Raw genomic sequence first — 18,711 nt, 5'->3', positions numbered from 1 at the left:
AAAGCCGTCACCTTCTTCCCTCCTATGTTCCTAAATCCAACGTGGAGGCTATTCCTCTTCTTATTCCCTTCGTCTTTCTCACTTCTCTGTGTTCCAATTTCCAAACCCTCTTCACAAGCCAAACCCAACTTCGTTTCTCTTCTCTCTCCTCTCTCAATTTCCCACTCCCATTACAACAACACCCTCCCTGCAAAACCCAGAATTTTCAGACGAATTCCGCCTTCTGGGGTGTGCTAAAATTCGCACCTGAATCCGAAAGCTTCGTTTTTTACTCATGGGTGCTACATCAGGGTCGGGTGCTGCCGCATTGAGTGATTCTGACACATTTGAGATAACTGGGAAGATCATGGTGGTGGCCATAATATTCCTCTTCATGGTGGTTATCTTTGTTCTTGTGCTCCATATCTACGCCAAGTGGTTTTGGTGGAGCATGGAGGAAAACGCCACCCCTCAGCCCCGCCACCGCCGCCGGCGGCGGCGGCGGTTTGTCTTCGCCCCCGGCCAAGACTCGGTGATCTATGAAACTCACCAAGTTGGGCTTGACCCTTCAGTTCTAAGGTCCTTGCCGGTGTTGGTGTTCCAACCTGAGGACTTCAAAGATGGTTTGGAGTGTGCAGTTTGTCTCTCTGAGATTGTTCAAGGGGAAAAAACTAGACTTTTGCCTAAATGCAATCATGGGTTTCATGTGGATTGCATTGACATGTGGTTCCACTCACACTCCACTTGCCCTCTTTGTAGGAACCCTGTTGCTTTTGAATCCTCCAAAAGTTCTCACATTGAAGACAATCGTGTCTCAGGGAACGGTGACTCATCATCACATGAAGATAATTCAGCTGCTGTGAGTGGTTTAGAGTCTTCAAATTTTCCCACTAATGTGTTGGTTTGGGGGAACCACACACAAGTTAGTTCTTTTGGGGTTTCCTTGGAAGAAGGGACTTCTCACTCTGAGCAACCACCTTGTTCTCCACAATCTACACCATCTTCTTCTAATGGTAGGTGTCATGGAATGTTGGTGATTGATATTCCAAATGAGTGCACTTCCTCCTCTTTGTCCCCTTCTGGGAGTAGGTGTGCTGAAGATGAGGCTAAATCACCGATGGCCGCTACATTGAGGTCATTTAAGAGGCTTTTGAGCAGAGACAAAAAGTTGAGTCCTTGTAGTCCAAGTTCTGTAGATGTGGAACAAGCTCACAGCTAGAAATTTGTTAATGGTGTTCATTGATTATTATTTTTAGGAGAGCTCTTCTTCATGGGAGATAGCTTTCAATGAGTCATTGTTATGCTACTTCCTTTCCAATACTCGTGCACATAATGGTTAAGGATCGTTGCTTTATAATGTCTTGTTATAGAATCATTTTTTCTTTTCCTTTTTTTTAATGTCTGTGCTTGAAGTTTGGAGCACATCAAGCCAATCGTCTAAAGTGTCTATATTGTATAAATGACAAGTTTCTTTGTAGTGAAAGGGTAAAATGATCCAGTTTCTTTTACACAAGATCAATTTTTTTTGTCTTAATTTTGATCTTTACTTGCAATTAGCCTGACCTAATGCTAAGCCATATCTTTAAATATGAAATGGTGAATGAAATAGAATGACAAGGGATCATATAAAATGAAATGACTGAGTTTGACCCGAAGGAGAATTTTTTTTGCTTTGAGTAAACAGAACAATGTGATTATCTATTGAAAATCGTGCTATTGCTATTTGCAGCATAAAATAAACACAGACCCTACTACAGATGGTATTTTTTCTATTTCCGGATGTGAAAGTGATCAATGTTGAGAATGCGATTACTAACAATAGAAGCAGAGGCCTCACTGTTATTGGCTTGATAATAAAATTTGAATAAAGCTTATGTTCTGCTGTTAACACTGGCTAAGATGTTGATTGTGCTCCTAACTATGATCGGGATTTGATAAAATAAACATTATTCTATAGCTTAGGACCAAAAAGGACGAAAGAAGTATGATCAGGATCTGATATAAAAAAATAAGTACCAAAAGGAGGGGGGAAAAGTTGGCAGAAGAAATAAATTTTTTATGATTCAAGATCGCTAAATATTTATTTATACCTAGATTAATCTTCACATGACACACAACAAATTTTTGTTTCCAAAGAAGATGGGGAAGCTCCTTAGCTCCACATTCAAGTATTTCTCATACGAAAATGCTAACAAGGGCACTGTATAAGGGATTAGAAATATAAAGTTTTTTATTGAAAAGTGTAATAACATATCTTTCCATGTAATTTTAGTTTTTGATAAATAAAAAAAATTAGTTATCGATTCCTTAATGGGTTTCTTACGTTAGCAAGACCCTTTCTTATATTAAAGAAATTCCCAATGCGATCCTTGTATGCTAGCTGAAAGGTCATACAGTACGTATTTGATTTTTATTAAAGGAATAATAATAAATCAGAAGTCATTGTTTCACTATCAATATGGCAGATAGGCTAATGTTTAAGGTAGTAGTCCACTCTCCATTGTTAATTAGCCCCTTCCTCAAGTAATTAAAACCCGACAAAGAAGTTTTGTTGACAAATTTTCTGCTCATTTCGGCTGCCTAGGTAGTGGCAGGCACAAGTCCAATTTTTTCTCAATTATGCTTTCTTTTTCACACATCCCATGACTTTTACTTTTTTCCCCAATGCTTTTCTACTTTTCATCTAAACTTACTATTCACCCCTTTAGGGCATTTCTCACTGTCATCCCCATTTTCAGGCATCTGGTCGCGCTTCAAGTATTTTGTAGTGTTTGTTTAGATTAGCGGTGAGTTAAACTCAATATGATTTTTTAAAACAACAAATAATTGTTTTTATGGTGAACTTAACATGATTTTATACTCACTGTGACTTTCTACCACCAAACTAAACATACTAGTACACCATTCACTCACTAGTGTGGGAGATGGACTTCTCTGATCACAATTTAGAATTTGTTTGGATATAAATTTTGAAGAATTTTTGAAACTTTATCTACTAAAAATATAATATTTTTTAATATAAAAAAAACTTTAAAATACACTTCTAACTTGTATTCAATAAAGTTCATAATTTCTCTGTGGCTAGTTCGTGGATTCACACACAACACTAGTTTAGTGGCTTGACTCTTGGGATAAAGAATGACATTTGAAGTCGTGAAGATTGTATGATCTTTACACGTTAATCTTGGAACATATTTATACAATATTTTTTTTTTACTATTCATGCTATTATGTCATTCAATTTATATCATACCTTTCCCTTTCTCTTCTTATTTCACTCTTACTTGTAGAATCGAATTTATCTTTATATATCACATGTAGCAGACAGCCTTCAAAGCATAGCGTTTTCTAGCCTTTTCACTCACCTAAAATACGCTTTTTTTTTCAAAGCCATTGTCTGATTTTGTGCTTTCACTTTGTTACCTAATGACATCTGAACTAGAAAAACCTTAGCAGGTAAGAAATCCCTCTTTCACCCACATGCTAGAATGGAATAGCCTCTTTGAAAAAGAAAAATGTTTAGGAGCAGATAATGGAACATTGACCAGGAATAAAACTATCAGAGTCTAAGTTAATTTAACTAAAATAAAAAGTTTGATGTGGTATTTAAGTCACAATATTTGCTCAGAATCTCACCTAATAGACTAGTCTTTTAGAACAGTCTTTGGAGCAAGAATTCCAAAGTCAAAACATTGACACCAAAATACTCTTTAGAACAAGAGGGTCATGCAAGAATGCTATTGAACAAGTAACAAAGATGAATTATTCTGAATTTTGTTTTCCTCTATCAAATCCAACAAAGAGCAAAGACAATTCATATTCAAAATCAAAAACATAATATTCTGTTTCTCACGAAGAGTTTTTGTTCTGTTACATTGTCATTGGCCAGCAAAATCTCTCAACAACCAACACAACAAATCAGTAACTCTTTCTCAGTGAAGCTTGTGTCACCGTAGCTTGCAACTATGCTAGTACAACACAAGTCAAGTGACCACATAAAGAGGGCCATAGTTCTTTCCAGTAGGAGGGCTATTTTGTTGGTGGAGAGAGATATAAGGTATATCATTTTCCTCTCTCTTTGAGGGTTTGAAAAGACTCACAAGAGGACCAGATGTTGGACGCCAGTGTTTACCATCAGAACTATTGCAGGAGTTATACATTGGACCAGAAGAATGACCATGCCTTTTCACAGAACCCTTTGGCTTAGAATTGTTGGTGGGGTTTTCACTATGCTTGCCGCTTTTCTTGTCAGATTTCCACCATGAAGTCAGAGAACTTTTCCATGACTTCTTCCCCTTTTTCTCTTCCTTTGATCCAGCTTTACCAGATTCTTCAGGGTACACTGATGAACTCTTCAGCTTTGCTTCCTTTCCATGTTGCTTTGCTTCCTCCAAGAACTAGTCAAAACCACAAAAAACCAAACCGATCAAAATATGAATGAAAACCATCAAAATTGGAGAATATTTTGTTGAAATCTTTTCTCACATTGTCACATACTTTGAAAAGAGAACTTTTATTAACAAGTTCATGAAGTACAACTAGAGTGTTGAAGTTAAAGAACCAACTATCAATTACTTAATACCAGGCAAAAGTCTTGTTGCAGATAAAATCCATAGTCATGATAATGGCATGCCTCAAATGTTGGTTGTGATGGAGATTTCATCATTTGATTCATTTTTCACCAAAAAGGCATAAACTTAAGCAGAATGAGGAGGCTCAAAATGAAATGAAGAAGACCCCAAGAGAAACAGAAGAATGTGGTTCAAAAGGATTATCCAAATTGACTAGAGAACACTTCCTAGAGAATAATGTCTCATTGGGAAAAAACCTTCAAGTTGAAAATAATAGCTTCTAACCTTTTCGTCAAAATAGTTCACATGGGAATTTACTATCTTGGATCACAAAAGGAAAAGTTCAACAACTCCTCCTAAAAATATGATAGCCATAGGGCCAGCTTTGGAGATGACAGTAACTGTGGTGGTTGAAATGGCATTGCAGTTTTAGGCTTCTCATTCACCATTTCTCATAGAGGAAGAATTGGTGTAAATTAGAAGGTGCATTAAGATGGGAAGGGGTTGTCATATATAACATAGTACATTAAATCCAGACTTAGCACCAGACAAAACTGCTAGCTAATAATGCCAATGAGAATTTGGTAAAAGGTAAAATTAGAAAACAGACAGCTGAATGAAATCCACTATGATCCTATAAACTAAACTTATCTTCCAAGGTAGAAGTGAAAGTTAACAAACCAATTGAAGAAAATGTTTAGTTTCTGATAGGAACAACACATCCAAATATCCTGACCGAAAAGTGGGTAAATATTGTTAATTATGACAGCCATTTATTTCCTCACCTGGGACCATGCTTAATCACTACATTTCACTTTACCTTTGATTTTTCAAATAAAATAAAATTAAAAATATCTCATTCATTATCCAAATTAATTCTTTCTGATCATCTTGAACTAATGCTAAACAAAAGATAATCATGCATATTCAAGTATAAGTAAATAATTTTTTTAAAAGTTTTTATATGCATTTATAAAGTCTTGAAACTTAGCTTAATCCAGGTAAGCACTTGAAACTTAACTTGCCTAAACTCTTACTAATCTAGATAATGAAGTTTTATTTGACAAAACGTAATAAGGCTTGTATATTTGATGCCTCAAATTTGTATAGATACATGTCAGACACAAGCACATGTAAGTTTATAACATGTAAAATATGTTTATATTCCTAAATATTTTTTAATTAAAAGTTTAAAAATCCATCTATTTTAAAAAAAAAATAACCATATTATCCATACAAAATATTTATTATTTTTATTGATAATTAATTCTAAAAAAATCTGACTGGTTAACTATGTTTAATTAAGGTTTTTCTTCTTAATTATAATTTTTTTCATGCACAAAATCCTAACTCGAAACCTAGTTAAATTTGTAAACACTCTTAATTACACTATAAAAGTTTAGGTGAAAATGTGACATCGAACTCATGTTTTAGGAAATAGATCCCCTGACTTTGGAGGGGAAAAGTTAGGATAACTTTACACATTTAAACCATTAGATTTGTAATAGTAGATCAGATTGTGACACGTGTACATTTAAGTTAAAATATATTTTGTATACGTGTCACAATCTGATCTATTATTACAAATCCAACGATTGAGATGTGTTAAATTACCATAACTTTGATATCTCAAAGTCAGAGGATCGGGATGGTTTTACCACTTCTACTCTTGATTTATTGACGACAATCACCTGCTGCTTTCACTCCCTATTTCACCTAACTTTTGATGCATATTAAAAGTGTTTGTTTTTTTAAATTAAAAAAAGTACATAGGTAAAATTGCACGAATTAGTAATAACAAAAATTCATTTTACTTTTTAAAAAACGTAGAAATTTGGCCAACAAAAGTCGGGTCACGATGAAATTGAATTAAAAAAAATACAGAATTGGAATGTAACGAGTTGATGAGTAAATTAATAAATATTTTCTAAAAATGTTGAATATATTCCTAATTAAAATTTATGTGGGGAATATATCCCTAAACCGTAATAATTAAATAAAATTTGAAAGGAAATTAAGCGAAAAGTAGTTCCCACTGACATCGGGATCAGTGATGCGGATGATCATAAAAGCTGCGTCAATTATGCCGCATGTTTCGGAAGGTGCATGCTTTCTTACCCTATGCCTCGGGCCAAAAACAAATAATTCCTTTGGAAATTTTTAATGATTCTTTTGTTGTTTTTTTTTTTTTTTGAAGAAACGTGTCAAAATATTTATTACTGTATTTTAGAAAAAAAAATAATAGTGTACTTGTTATTTTTTATTAATAGTGTAAAACTTAATTAATTTATAGTTATATTAAAGTTTTAATAAAGGCATTTTAGTAAAAAACTAAAATAATTAATAACTTCCTAAAGTTCTTATCTTTTCTTAAACAACAAATAAGGTAAGACTAGTGGGATAAAAATGTTTTGTTTGTAATAATAAAATAACTTTTAATTGCAATACATCTTAGGACATGTGATTTCTTGATTGTGTATAAAAAAAGAATTGTAAAAAGAGATAAGATGTGTTTGAATATAGTTAGCGTAATTGATTTTGAATCAATGCAAATTTATAAAGATTTTGAATAAATGTGATTTAAAAGTAACATAACTATTATTTGAATGACATAAAATATGGAGGCAATTCTTGTATTAAATATTATTTAAAAACTTATTATCAAAATTGATTTTGAATATGTAGTTACTAAACTAAGTATTCATATCTATATTATTATTTTCATATAAATATCTTTTGTTTAAAATAATAAAATGAAGTTTAATATGTTTTTAATATAAGTTTGAATACAAATAAATATGTTTGCAATACTAATACAATAAAATAAATATAATTTAATACATGTTTGTTTGATAATAATAAGAAATAGAAATTAGAATGTACAAATAAAAGAGATAGTTATAATGTAACACAACTTTTAACATTAAATTAGAATACTAGTTTTTTTTCCTTGGAATGTACAATATTATCTTGTATAGTGTCTCAAACACAATTCATCTCAGCCGAAGAAATCACATTTAAAATTTGAGATTGGTCTGAACTAACTTCATTATGACAAGATTGGTCATCTAGGTTAAGCGCAATGTCTTCATTTTCAGAACGACTGAATTGAAGATCAATTTCAACATTCCTTGAAATAAAATTGTGAATAGTCATTATTGCATAAGTTATATGAACTTGTGTTTTATATTTAAAGTTAGGTATATGTCACAAAATAACAAACATGTTCTTCTATACACCAAAAGTTCTTTCAATTGTACACCTTAAACTTCAATGGTAGCAGTTGAAGACCTCATTATGATTTTCAAATCCAAATCTACACCTAAATTTAAGGAGACCAAAACATTCACATTTGTAGGGACCATCTGTAGGGACCAAGGTACTCCACTAGTGTTGGGTAGCCAACATCTAATTTATATTGTCTCATCCCAAACTTGTTTCTTTACCAAATAATTTGTATCATGCTCGTCAATCTCTTATAAGGTTATGATACCTATTCTTAAACTTTGACACTAGATAATCTCTTTCAGTTAACTCCTTAAATTTGATTGAAATTCCAAGCTACCCCTTCTTGGTAAAACTAGTACCAAGGTGTCCCCCATTAGTCACTTGCTCTCTAAGCATGCTATGATAAAACTCTCATTTGCTTTATGATCCCAAACTGCCTTTTCTACATCTGTACTCGTGATTCTAAACACAAGCATAATTTCAATCATATTAACTAGCATAAAGTTTGGATAACAAAGAAAATAATGTGTTTTAAGAAGCATAGATTCAAAACAAATATATCTCAATGTGAATGACATTCATTAAATAGAATATAAATTATGCAATAAAAATAACAAAATTTTTAGAGAGATTAAAAGAACAAAGAGGACTTGCAACTTATTTTGAAAATTAGAAAGACCAAAAGCAAGTTTAGTGAGAATAAAAAGAACAAAAGCAGTGAATATATAATAAGCCCCCTTCAACATGATTCATAAAATTTGACAGTGGGAATGAATAAATAAAATCTTAATATCCGTCAACAACCAAACCTCAATATTCAATATTTCTATAGCCAAAAAAGAAACAAGATTCACAGAACTTAGATATAAAGGAATTGCAAGAATGCATAAGAGTGAGATTGATAAAACTTAATCCCAACGACTTTATATATTGATATCTCTTTGTTTTAAGGATTTTATGTATTTCTTAGTGTTTGAACTACTTTTGTTGTACGCAAAGTTTATGACTCAATTTATTGCAACTTTTACATTAACACGTAATAGCAAGAATAAGATAAGTCATAGTTATCTTCCAAGTCGTTGAGGTTTGACAACCCTTACTTTCCTATATTACAAAAACTTAGTGCGCTTGTCTCAAAATCTTAACAAATAACAACACTAAACTTAAACCTAATCCTTATTAAAATACATACTTGTTTAACACACATCAATATCTTCCTCTCCCACCAATCATATGGTGCATGAACCATATTGTCTCATCCCAAGCCTGTTTCTTTACCAAATAATTTATACCATGCTTGTCAATATCTTCTAAGGTTATCATACATATTCTTAAACTTTGACATTGGATAATCTATTCTAGTTAACTCCTTAAATTTGAATGAAATTCCAAGCTACCTTTTTCTTGGTAAAACTAGTACCAAGGTGTTCCCCATTAGCCACTTACTCTAAGCATGCTATGATAAAACTCTCATTTGCTTTAAGATCCCAAACTGCCTTTTTTATATTTGTACTCATGATTCTAAACACGAACATAATTTCAGTCATATTAACTAGCATAAAGTTTGGATAACAAAGAAAACAATGTATTTTAAGAAGCATAGATTCAAAACAAATATATCTCAATGTCAAATGTGAATGACATTCAATAAAATGAATATAATTTATGCAGTAAAAACAAGAACAAAAAAATTAGAGAGATTATAAGAACAAAAAGTACTTGCAACTTACTTTGAAAATTAGAAAGACCAAGAACAAGTTTAGTGAGAATAAAAAGAACAAAAGCAGTGAATATATAATAAGCTCCCTTCAAAATGATTCGTAAAATTTGACAGTGAAAATGAATAAATAAAATCTTAATATCTATCAACAACCAAATCTCAATATTCAATGTTTCTATAGCTAAAGTAAACAAGATTCATAGTTAATGTTGAGAATAACTTTAACTTTTATAAAATTTGCAATATAATAAGGATATGAAGAAACTATATCCATAAGTGGCAACCAAAAAATGAATCGAAACACAAAGACAAGGGTTAGCTCCATAAATATAACCAATCTAAAGCTGTTTTAGCTTCATAAATGCACCTGGATGGTGGTTGCTTCCTAAGCTTTAAAGCTTCATTAATATGTTTGCAATACTAATACAATAAAATAAATATAATTAAATACCTGTATGTTTGATTTTAATAAGAAGTAACAATTAAAATTTACAAATAAAAGAGGTAAATTATAATGTACAACATCCCTGTATGGAATTTCATCAAACACCTTGTGTGCCAACCCAAGTTCTCCCCAGGCTGCATAGGCTTACATGAATTTGATCCTAGATATGGGTTTTTATGAAAGTTGAGATTGAAAACTTTGGATTTTTTTACAAACACACACATGGGTCAACTAAACAAATTAAATCAGTAAATTTAAAGAAGTCAAAGCCATGAAAAAAAAAATAGGGGAGAAAAAATCACAAGACAACTTGGAACAGGCAAAAATCCAAATATCTCCCACCTTGAAGAATAACTGGGACAAACAGTAATGAGGGGTCAAAAAACAAATCCAAGTTAGCAAAACCTCCAAATCAATTTTGTTTGATGGAGAAGCTAGTATGGATTACTTCCTAGAGGATGTGAGTTTTGGTATCTTCAAGATGATTTTGTGAAACAACCAAACAATACAACGACACGATTCAGACCCATCAAAATTGGTTATCGGTGTATCGACGTGAAACCAAATGAACTCGTAATACTTTCAAAGGAGTTAGTCTCTAACTATTAGCTATTTAACTATAGTCTATAGATATCTAATGTAAAAACAAAAACCTAAATTTAGAGTTTGTAGATAATGTTTATTTGGATTATGACAAAAAAGTAAAAGAAAGAAAGTGAGAAGAGAAGATGAGTAAAAATAAAATAAAATAATTGTTTAGTTATTTGGTAAGAAAGAAAAGAAAAAAGAAAGAATGGAAGAAAAGAAATAAATATATTAATAAAATGACAGAAATATTCTTAAATATAAAATTTTATTTGTAAATAGTGTAATTATAAAGTATATGATGGCACTTTTATTTATTTATCGCTATTTGTTATGTTAGTTTTCTCTCCAATTCGGAAGGAATCAAGTTAGTGTGGGATCCACACAATTTTTTTCTTTCCTTCCTCATTTTCTAACTTATCAAATGAAGAAAAATTCTTAATAATCGTGTTTTCTCATCTTTTAGTTCTAAACCAAATAAAGACTAGGTGTTATTTTGAGTCTGTTTAGATAAATATATCTAAAAATATTGCTAAAAGAAAATAAGAAAAAAAATGAAATGTATAAGATAAAGTTAGTTGCTTTCATATTAGTTTTCTTAAAATATTTTTTAATTTATATATAAACTATATATAACTGATAAAAATCATTGTTTTTTCTTAAAAATAGGCTTACTGAGAAATTTATCTAATCGTAAACATATATTTGAAAGATATGATTTTTAGGGATGAATTTCCTCCGAGAGCTTGTTAAGGAGGATGGGGATGGTTTGTCGTTTTAAATACGTGTGCTTTAAGATATTGTGTTATTGTCATCCTTCTACCGAAATTCTACAACTAAATGTGGAGCGCTTCTTAGACAAATCGCGTATCATTTTAGATATTAAAATAAATAAATTCTAACAGGGCCATTTTAAAAAGTCTAGTTGTAAATTCAAAATAAACCACATTTCTATCCTTTCTTAATAAATTCCATGCTAAATATTACTGTACCAAACTAAAAATTAAAATAAATATTTTAATTTATTATAATTTTCATTTTAGAAAATAATATAGGATTGTTTCTTAAATTTGTTCAATACCAGAAATGAGAAATACAAATACCATATTACAAGTTCTACAGAATATAGAATTCTTAATAGAAAGTAGACATATTTAACTTTTACTCTATACATTGCCATTACAGGGATCAAAATTTTACGGCGAAATACGTTTATGTTTTAATGGGATATAACTTATCCACTCTAAATAGCATAATGCACGAAGCAGTATGTGCAGTGTTTAATGGCAACCAGCACTACAAGACAAATCTCAAAACATTTAGAAGAAAATCACAAGTATGAAGCATGTAACTTCTTAGCATTCACCACCACCAAGAAGCTGGCAACATAGACACAAAGGAGTAAAACCAGTCCATACATTTAACGCAGCCTCCATGTCCATCATTTTCCCTATACAAATTCTGTTTAGACATGACAACCTAAGCAGAACATATAACCAGTTCCAGGAGAACGCTTTGTACCTCCTATAAAGATTTATTTGCCTATCATCACAGCTGAAGTAGTGGTAACGCCATTACAACCCCAAAGATGGAGAAGAGTAATAACAACATCCACGCTGGAAATGGTTTTCTGTTTTTTCTCACATCCTTCAACCCATCTACTCTTCTCATGTCTTCTCCTCCTGTGGATTCTAATTTCTTTTCCAAAACTGGCCTTGAGCTCTTGTCGGGAGACGTCTCGGATGAGACCCTCTCTAGAGCAGCCTGTTCAGAAAGCTGTTGCTGGTTGTATTTCTCCACATACTCAGGGAACATCTTCCTGAATGTAGCACTGAATGGAAAATTATCAAAACAACAGGTATTAGTTATGGAACACAAATTACAGAGATCTAGTTCACTTCCATCTTGAATAGTTGCTGCAATATACTTACTTCTTGCAGTTGAACGAAAGGGAAGATTTTGCTAGACGCTGCTTCTCAGCAGTGGTGGTGTTTACACTGCCAGTGGTTGGACTGTTGTCCATCTGTAAAACAGAAAATTTGTCAGATATCAAAAGCTCTCAGGAAAACACTGCATACACGGTCAAGTATATCAACTGCACAGGATAAACACAGAAGTCTACTAATGGGGGACTCTATTAACAATCACTATCCTACACATATCACTTGGGAGTTGGGAGTGTATCAACCACAAGAAGTTGGAAAAGCCTTTTTTGGCTATAATATACAACAACAAAGACAAGTAACATTTGTCACTTGACTTTTATGTCAGTGGTTGGGTGGGACACAGGTTTAACTCCAATCCCACCCAACCAGTCCAAAACCCACACAGAAAACTAGGACAAAAGGCAATAAAAGGCAGTAATATCTTCAAAGCAAATAACAGCCACAGGATATGGAAGAAAATAGAATTTAATTACAATATGAGGACACTACAACATACCATGAATGAAAGAAGCCCTGTTAATATGCTGCATTCATGAATTGAAACATCAGTATACAGCTATAAAGTAATAATCCACATCTACTGTTATTTAAAAAAATCAACTCCTCATGCAAAGGAATATGTAAACACGTTTCAAAAGTCAAAGGATAAATAAAAAAAAATAGAGTAAAGCATATAAAAGAACTTCATAATAACTAGAGCATTCTGACCTTGAAACAGACCACATGGGATTCCAACTTTCTGGATGAACTGCAAAAGCACCAAATCCCACAGAAATATCAAATTGTAATATGGATTACTCGTGAAACTAGTTGATTTGTGCTCCAACAGATAAAAGAACTTACAGTCACTCATAGACAAGCAGATCTTTTTCTGTGTCATGAACCGTCCATTAGGTGTAGTCATGCTACATTGCAGAAGGTGTAAACTTTGTCAAAATCACAATTGAACAGAAATATAAAAATAAAATGAACAAGCATACTGCAGCGAGAAGGATTACCTGATTCCAGGGGGTTTATATGGATATTCAGGAGGAAACTTGATTTTTCCATAGTAATATCCACCTGAAAGGAACCAAAAAAATATAAATACTATATAAATTGAGATAGGATTACTTAAATTAGGACATTTCGAAATAACAAAGCACATGGGGACTGAAAAAATAAAATGTTAATATGCAATAATCACAAATTGCTAAACCTGCAAAAGGTGTTCCTTCACTTCCTTCCAACACATAATCTGAGACATTAATATAGAATAAGATCAGTATCAAGTACCAACCACTCCATAACAAACAAATTAAAATAGAATTGCTGACATCATGCTACAAAATTGCCTTGTGATCTGTTGGGTACAGGTCTACAACATTGATAAACTCATAAGATACATCAAGGTTCAACATAATATTTTTCTTCTTTCTAAACATTAAAGCTCAACATAAATTAGGACAAAAAATGTAAGTGTGAAACAAACTTACGCCACTCAAGAATATCACTTGGTGAAGGACGAGCCACAACATGAGAAACTGGCTCCTGCAAATACAATTAAAAAATTAAGCATTATCCAGTTGACATATTCCTTAAATAGCATCATTTATTTATCAATTAAAACAAAGGAAATATCAACGATTAACACAAGCCCAAATAATCCACCATAGTAAATTATGAATTGTAGACAAATCAGTCATGCAACATTAATCAGAAACCACAGATACGTTATTATATAGAGGTAAAATGCAAAATATAGAGGATCATGCATTCCCCGTCTCTGAAGCTCTAAATCTTTTGATCAGACAGAGCATCTAATTCATAATTTGATATATATGCACGAGTACACAGAAATAAGAGAAGAAGAGATGAACCAATGAGACAACAGAACATGTATAACTATATGGCTGTACCAGCAGAATAAGTAAGCATACATGCTATGATCAAAAATAAATAGTGAAGCACAATTTTAGATAAACAAAGGAAGCTGTACATACTTTACAAAGGGCTCTATATTCCTTCTGAAGGCGCTTGATGCATGATTTCTCCGCCATCCAACAAATTTAGCACAGTATCAAGAACAAGGCCCTATGCTACACTCTTATTTTATTCTCAAATGCAATTTTTGTTTCCTGCTAAGAATTGATCAAGAACATAAATATTCAATAAATTGAATACACAATAAAGAAAGTCAAACTAAGCATCCTCTATAAAATAAAATAACAGAGGGGGGGAGGGGACAGCTCCATATCAACCAAATAAAAAGAAGTAGATTCTATGTAAAATGATGGAGATAGACATTCACGGCATACATAAGTGCACAAACATTGTAAACTATCATCAACACATCATTCTATTTTAGGATTAAAGCATTATCTGGTGCAGAGAGAGGAATTGGCACAAAAGAGTTCACAAATGTCATGGCATGAGAATAGTGGCCAAGCCAGTCATTTAACTCCCCTTTATAACCGAATTAAATATATAATAATTGGCTGGCTCATTTGTAAACTAATTCACCATATTTGACTAAATTTTTCTTTTAGGGTCCAATATATGGCAGCATGGTTGAGTTGGAATCAATGGGTCAAATCAGACAAAAACAGCACCAACCCAGTTAGAGATACACATAACAGCATGAGTGTTTTGTATGACATTAAAGCTGGTGAAACTCAAGGATTTGTCATGAAAACTAATACTCCAAAATGTGAAAGAACCCCCAAACAGGAACTACCGAACCACAAACCCCATGAAAGAGCCAGAACAAAAACATCAACGACCTTAAAAGGTTTGAATTATCACAATTCAGAAGCCTACTACATCAACAGAGGCGTATAATAAAATCCATCAAACTCACAGCAATGCGTACTACTCTACAATTAGTTCTTGAATTTTGAGGAATGCTTTTACAATTACAATAGCACCAATTCCAAAGAATCTGTTCTCAGAAGTAGAATACTGCTGTATATTCCACGAAACCACTAGGATTATATACACCATCAATAACCGACAACCAGCAAAACGAAATTCCTTGATTTCTCAAATTATACATATCCATGAACAAATTCTTATTGTACAAACCCCGGTCATTCTAAACAAACCATTTCTGCTCCCAATCACTGTCACCACAAGTCCAACCCTAAATTACACCCCGTTTCTCTTACTCTAATTTTCCCTTTCAATACTGTGCCCCTTCTTCGATAACGCCCTGTCACTGAAGTAATTCTACCCACAGACCCTGATCCACAACCCTAAACCGATTATTCGGGTGACGTACTTCCCATAGTTCCCACCACGAATTCTAAAATCAAGAATTACCCATAAAAAAGCATAATCAAATTATAAAGATCAAGCCTCGAAAAGACCCCACCATCAAAAAAAAAAAACAAATTGAAATCCGCAACAAAGTGAATCGGCAAATTAGGCAGGAAAAAGCGAATTAGATTGATTGGTTTGAGTCGGGAGGGAGAGAAAGAGGCGAGAATTGACCTGAGATCCAAGTTGTGGTTGTCCGAATTGGGTGCGAAATCGGCGTTAATTAATTTGGGCGGTTTGGGAGAAGAAGCGAAGGGAAGAGTTTGGAAACGACGGCGTTGAGAGGAGAGTTGTTATATTATTATTATTGAGGCATGCGTTGGTTCTTAGTTCTTGGATGTGCTGGATCGAGTGTTATACAGCACCCTCGCAACCACTTTCTCCATCACATTTTCAGACTCAACCTTCCTTCGCATGGACTATTTTACCCCCCTTTCACGCCACCCTATTCCTGTAATTCTAAATTTTTTTATGTCCATTCAGCTAACATTTTGCTTAGGCTAGGAATTAGGATACTTTTTTAAATAAAAAAAATTAAATCAAATCATTTCCTTATTTTTAATATATAAAAAAATAAGTGTCATGAATTAAAGAAAAATGTATCACACACAATTAATGATTTAAAAATTAAAATATTTAATCATTAAAATTATATTATTTAAAATTGTTATCGTATAACGGAAAGTCAATAAAAATTAGTTATTATTAATATAACGGAAAGTCAATAAAAATTAGTTATTATCTTGATCTAGCACATTAAAAAGTGTATTGTCTATTATCCCTTGTCTTTGAGGTGGGGTTTTATACTCATTTATTCCACTTTCATGACCCCAAGATTTCTTGGAGTTTGTGATAATTTGTCTAATAATAAGTGACATATTTTGATATTGAATCATGATCATTAATAATTGAATTTTACGCTAAATATGGGCCTCATTGCTAGCTAGCATGGATATGATTAGAGGGGTACTGAGTCAAATTCTTTTGATAAGGATCCTCTTCATCACACTCTCTCGACAAATGGGAGGATACATTATGCATCTAACTTGCTTGATCAGAAGTAGAGTAGTACACTACATAACCCTTCAAGTTCAAGCATTGAGGGTGTGAAGAGCCTACGCACTCAACCTACGCAATTGGAAGCAGAGTACTAAGGTGTGAAAAACCTATGCACTCAACCTACTCAATCGTAAGTTGAGTTGTATGGTATACAACCCTTTAAACTTTAGCATAAAGTGTGAATGACCTATGCATCAAGTACTAAAGTGTGAATAACTGATGCACTTGACCTACTTAGTCAAAAGTTAGAGTCATACAATACAAGGTTCTCCAAGTTGGAGCACTAAAGTTTAGAGAGCCTATGCATTTAACCTGCTTAGTCGAAAATAAAGTCAATGTATGAATGTCAATAGGATAAGGTAAGTAGGAATATTAGCCTTGTCTTGTCAGAAAAATATCCATTTTGTATTCATCCACATATATGTACAAGTACCCGTTAAGTAGATATCCATGAATATTTGTGTATATTTATTTAAAAAATATATATTTTTTAAAATGAATAATAGTTTATATTTATCCTAATAATTTCTTTAAAAATAAGTTTAAAAGTCAAAACTTAAATTATTCAAACATTAAACATTATTTTATGTAATTATGTAATTAAATATTAGTCGGTATTCATGAATATGGATACTACACTACAAGAAAAATGACAAATTGCGACGGACAAATTGCAACGGTTATCTAGAAACCGTCGTCGCTTTGATATTGCGACCCTTCATACGACGGTTTTTCAAAACCGTCGCAAAATTGTTCAACATTGCGACGGTTTATCGTAAACCGTCGCAAAATTTGTTTAACATTGCGACGGTTTATCATAAACTGTCGCAAAATTTGTTTAACATAAACCGTCGCAAGTTTAACATTGCGACAGTTAATCATAACCGTCGCAAATTTAACATTGCGGCACTTAGTCATAAACCGTCGCAAAATTTTCAGCATTTTTTTTATTAGAATTTAAAAGTTTTTTTTTTAAGTATTATGTATATTATCTTAACGAACTTATATTTTATTAACAATTTTATATATACTTTCTTTAAAAATATAAAAATAAATATGTTAAAATTTATAAAAATCCAGTTTAATTTATTTATGATATAAATATGTTTTTAATATCTAATATATATTTTTAGATGATAATTTATTTTAAAATATATTTTATAATAACAATTCTAAATGGAACATAAATCTTCTGATTTTTCTTAGTTTGATTTTTTTAATCAATATATATAATTTTACTATTTTGATTTTTTCAATCAACGTATACAATAAAGAAAAAACACAAAAGATAAACATGCATAGTAAAAATTTTATTTTATCAAAAAACTTTTTATTTTAATATATTACATTATATATGTGAATATTAAGACATATATATATATATACATATATATATATTATAATTAAACTTTTTTAAAAAATTAATTCATTATTAAGAAAAAAAAAATTATTACATGAGAATTAATTTCTTTCAAAAATTTGATAGATATAAAATAAATAAACATTTTTTCTGAATCTATATTTTTATTTTATTAGAATATAATTTTTATTTTTTAAAATATATTATTTTTTTAGATAAAAAATTATGTATATGTCAAATAGTAGTGGGGCAAGTGCCCACTATTCCAAATGTACATCCGTCCCTATATATATATATATATATATATATATATATATATATAATATAGGGGGTTATAATTATACCAATGTAACTTTTATTAAGTATTATGTTGTTCAATAACTTTATATTAAATGTGTATTTTGTAAATCCAACCGTTAAATTGAAAGTTCATATCACTTTATAAGTGTATATCAAATTTTGTTAAAATTGAACAACAACTGGAAGGTAATCAAATTGTTTATATTTTAGTGTATTTTAAA

At 31.8% G+C, this 18,711-nt stretch overlaps 3 protein-coding genes across 4 annotated transcripts; 1 reads left to right on the top strand and 2 right to left on the bottom strand.

The window, feature by feature from the left end:
- LOC109817518 (RING-H2 finger protein ATL60) lies at positions 1 to 1,492 on the top strand. The gene has a single exon (XM_020382783.3). It carries the CDS (start codon positions 275 to 277, stop codon positions 1,196 to 1,198), a length of 924 nt encoding a protein of 307 aa, XP_020238372.2. The 5' UTR covers positions 1 to 274; the 3' UTR covers positions 1,199 to 1,492.
- A 2,304-nt stretch (positions 1,493 to 3,796) lies between these two features.
- On the bottom strand, positions 3,797 to 4,829 carry LOC109817511 (uncharacterized). Its single transcript, XM_020382774.3, has 2 exons — positions 4,562 to 4,829; positions 3,797 to 4,376 (listed from the first exon to the last, which is right to left on the bottom strand). Exons 1-2 carry the CDS (start codon positions 4,652 to 4,654, stop codon positions 3,963 to 3,965), a joined length of 507 nt encoding a protein of 168 aa, XP_020238363.1. The 5' UTR covers positions 4,655 to 4,829; the 3' UTR covers positions 3,797 to 3,962.
- A 6,850-nt stretch (positions 4,830 to 11,679) lies between these two features.
- LOC109817521 (ubiquitin-conjugating enzyme E2 34) lies at positions 11,680 to 16,191 on the bottom strand. 2 transcript variants are annotated; one of them, XM_029275240.2, is made up of 10 exons: positions 15,946 to 16,191; positions 14,457 to 14,594; positions 13,950 to 14,004; positions 13,673 to 13,711; positions 13,473 to 13,536; positions 13,318 to 13,379; positions 13,183 to 13,222; positions 12,971 to 12,998; positions 12,460 to 12,551; positions 11,680 to 12,359 (listed from the first exon to the last, which is right to left on the bottom strand). In XM_029275240.2, the coding sequence occupies exons 2-10, from the start codon at positions 14,511 to 14,513 to the stop codon at positions 12,077 to 12,079; spliced, it is 720 nt and encodes a 239-aa protein (XP_029131073.1). In that variant the 5' UTR covers positions 14,514 to 14,594; positions 15,946 to 16,191; the 3' UTR covers positions 11,680 to 12,076. The 2 variants fall into 2 exon arrangements, with proteins under 2 accessions (XP_029131073.1, XP_020238375.1); XM_020382786.3 differs by having other exon boundaries at positions 14,457 to 14,591; positions 15,946 to 16,190.
- Positions 16,192 to 18,711: the final 2,520 nt, after the last annotated feature.

This window comes from Cajanus cajan, chromosome 5 (genome assembly GCF_000230855.2).
Source record: "Cajanus cajan strain Asha chromosome 5, NIPB_CcT2T_4, whole genome shotgun sequence".
Lineage (NCBI taxonomy): Eukaryota > Viridiplantae > Streptophyta > Magnoliopsida > Fabales > Fabaceae > Cajanus > Cajanus cajan.
The sequence above is the reverse complement of the archived record's forward strand: the minus strand, read 5'-3'. Positions and strand labels throughout refer to the sequence as shown.

Excerpts from the sequence above, each read along its gene's own strand:
- LOC109817518 (XM_020382783.3), top strand. The coding sequence starts at position 275 with ATGGGTGCTACATCAGGGTCGGGTGCTGCCGCATTGAGTGATTCTGAC.
- LOC109817521 (XM_029275240.2), bottom strand. The coding sequence starts at position 14,513 with ATGGCGGAGAAATCATGCATCAAGCGCCTTCAGAAGGAATATAGAGCC. Across the intron at positions 14,005-14,456 it reads AATATAGAGCCCTTTGTAAA|GAGCCAGTTTCTCATGTTGT; the intron begins GTATGTACAGCT and ends TTGTATTTGCAG. Across the intron at positions 13,537-13,672 it reads TGAAGGAACACCTTTTGCAG|GTGGATATTACTATGGAAAA; the intron begins GTTTAGCAATTT and ends GGTTCCTTTCAG.
- LOC109817511 (XM_020382774.3), bottom strand. The coding sequence starts at position 4,654 with ATGAATCAAATGATGAAATCTCCATCACAACCAACATTTGAGGCATGC. Across the intron at positions 4,377-4,561 it reads TGCAACAAGACTTTTGCCTG|TTCTTGGAGGAAGCAAAGCA; the intron begins GTATTAAGTAAT and ends GGTTTTGACTAG.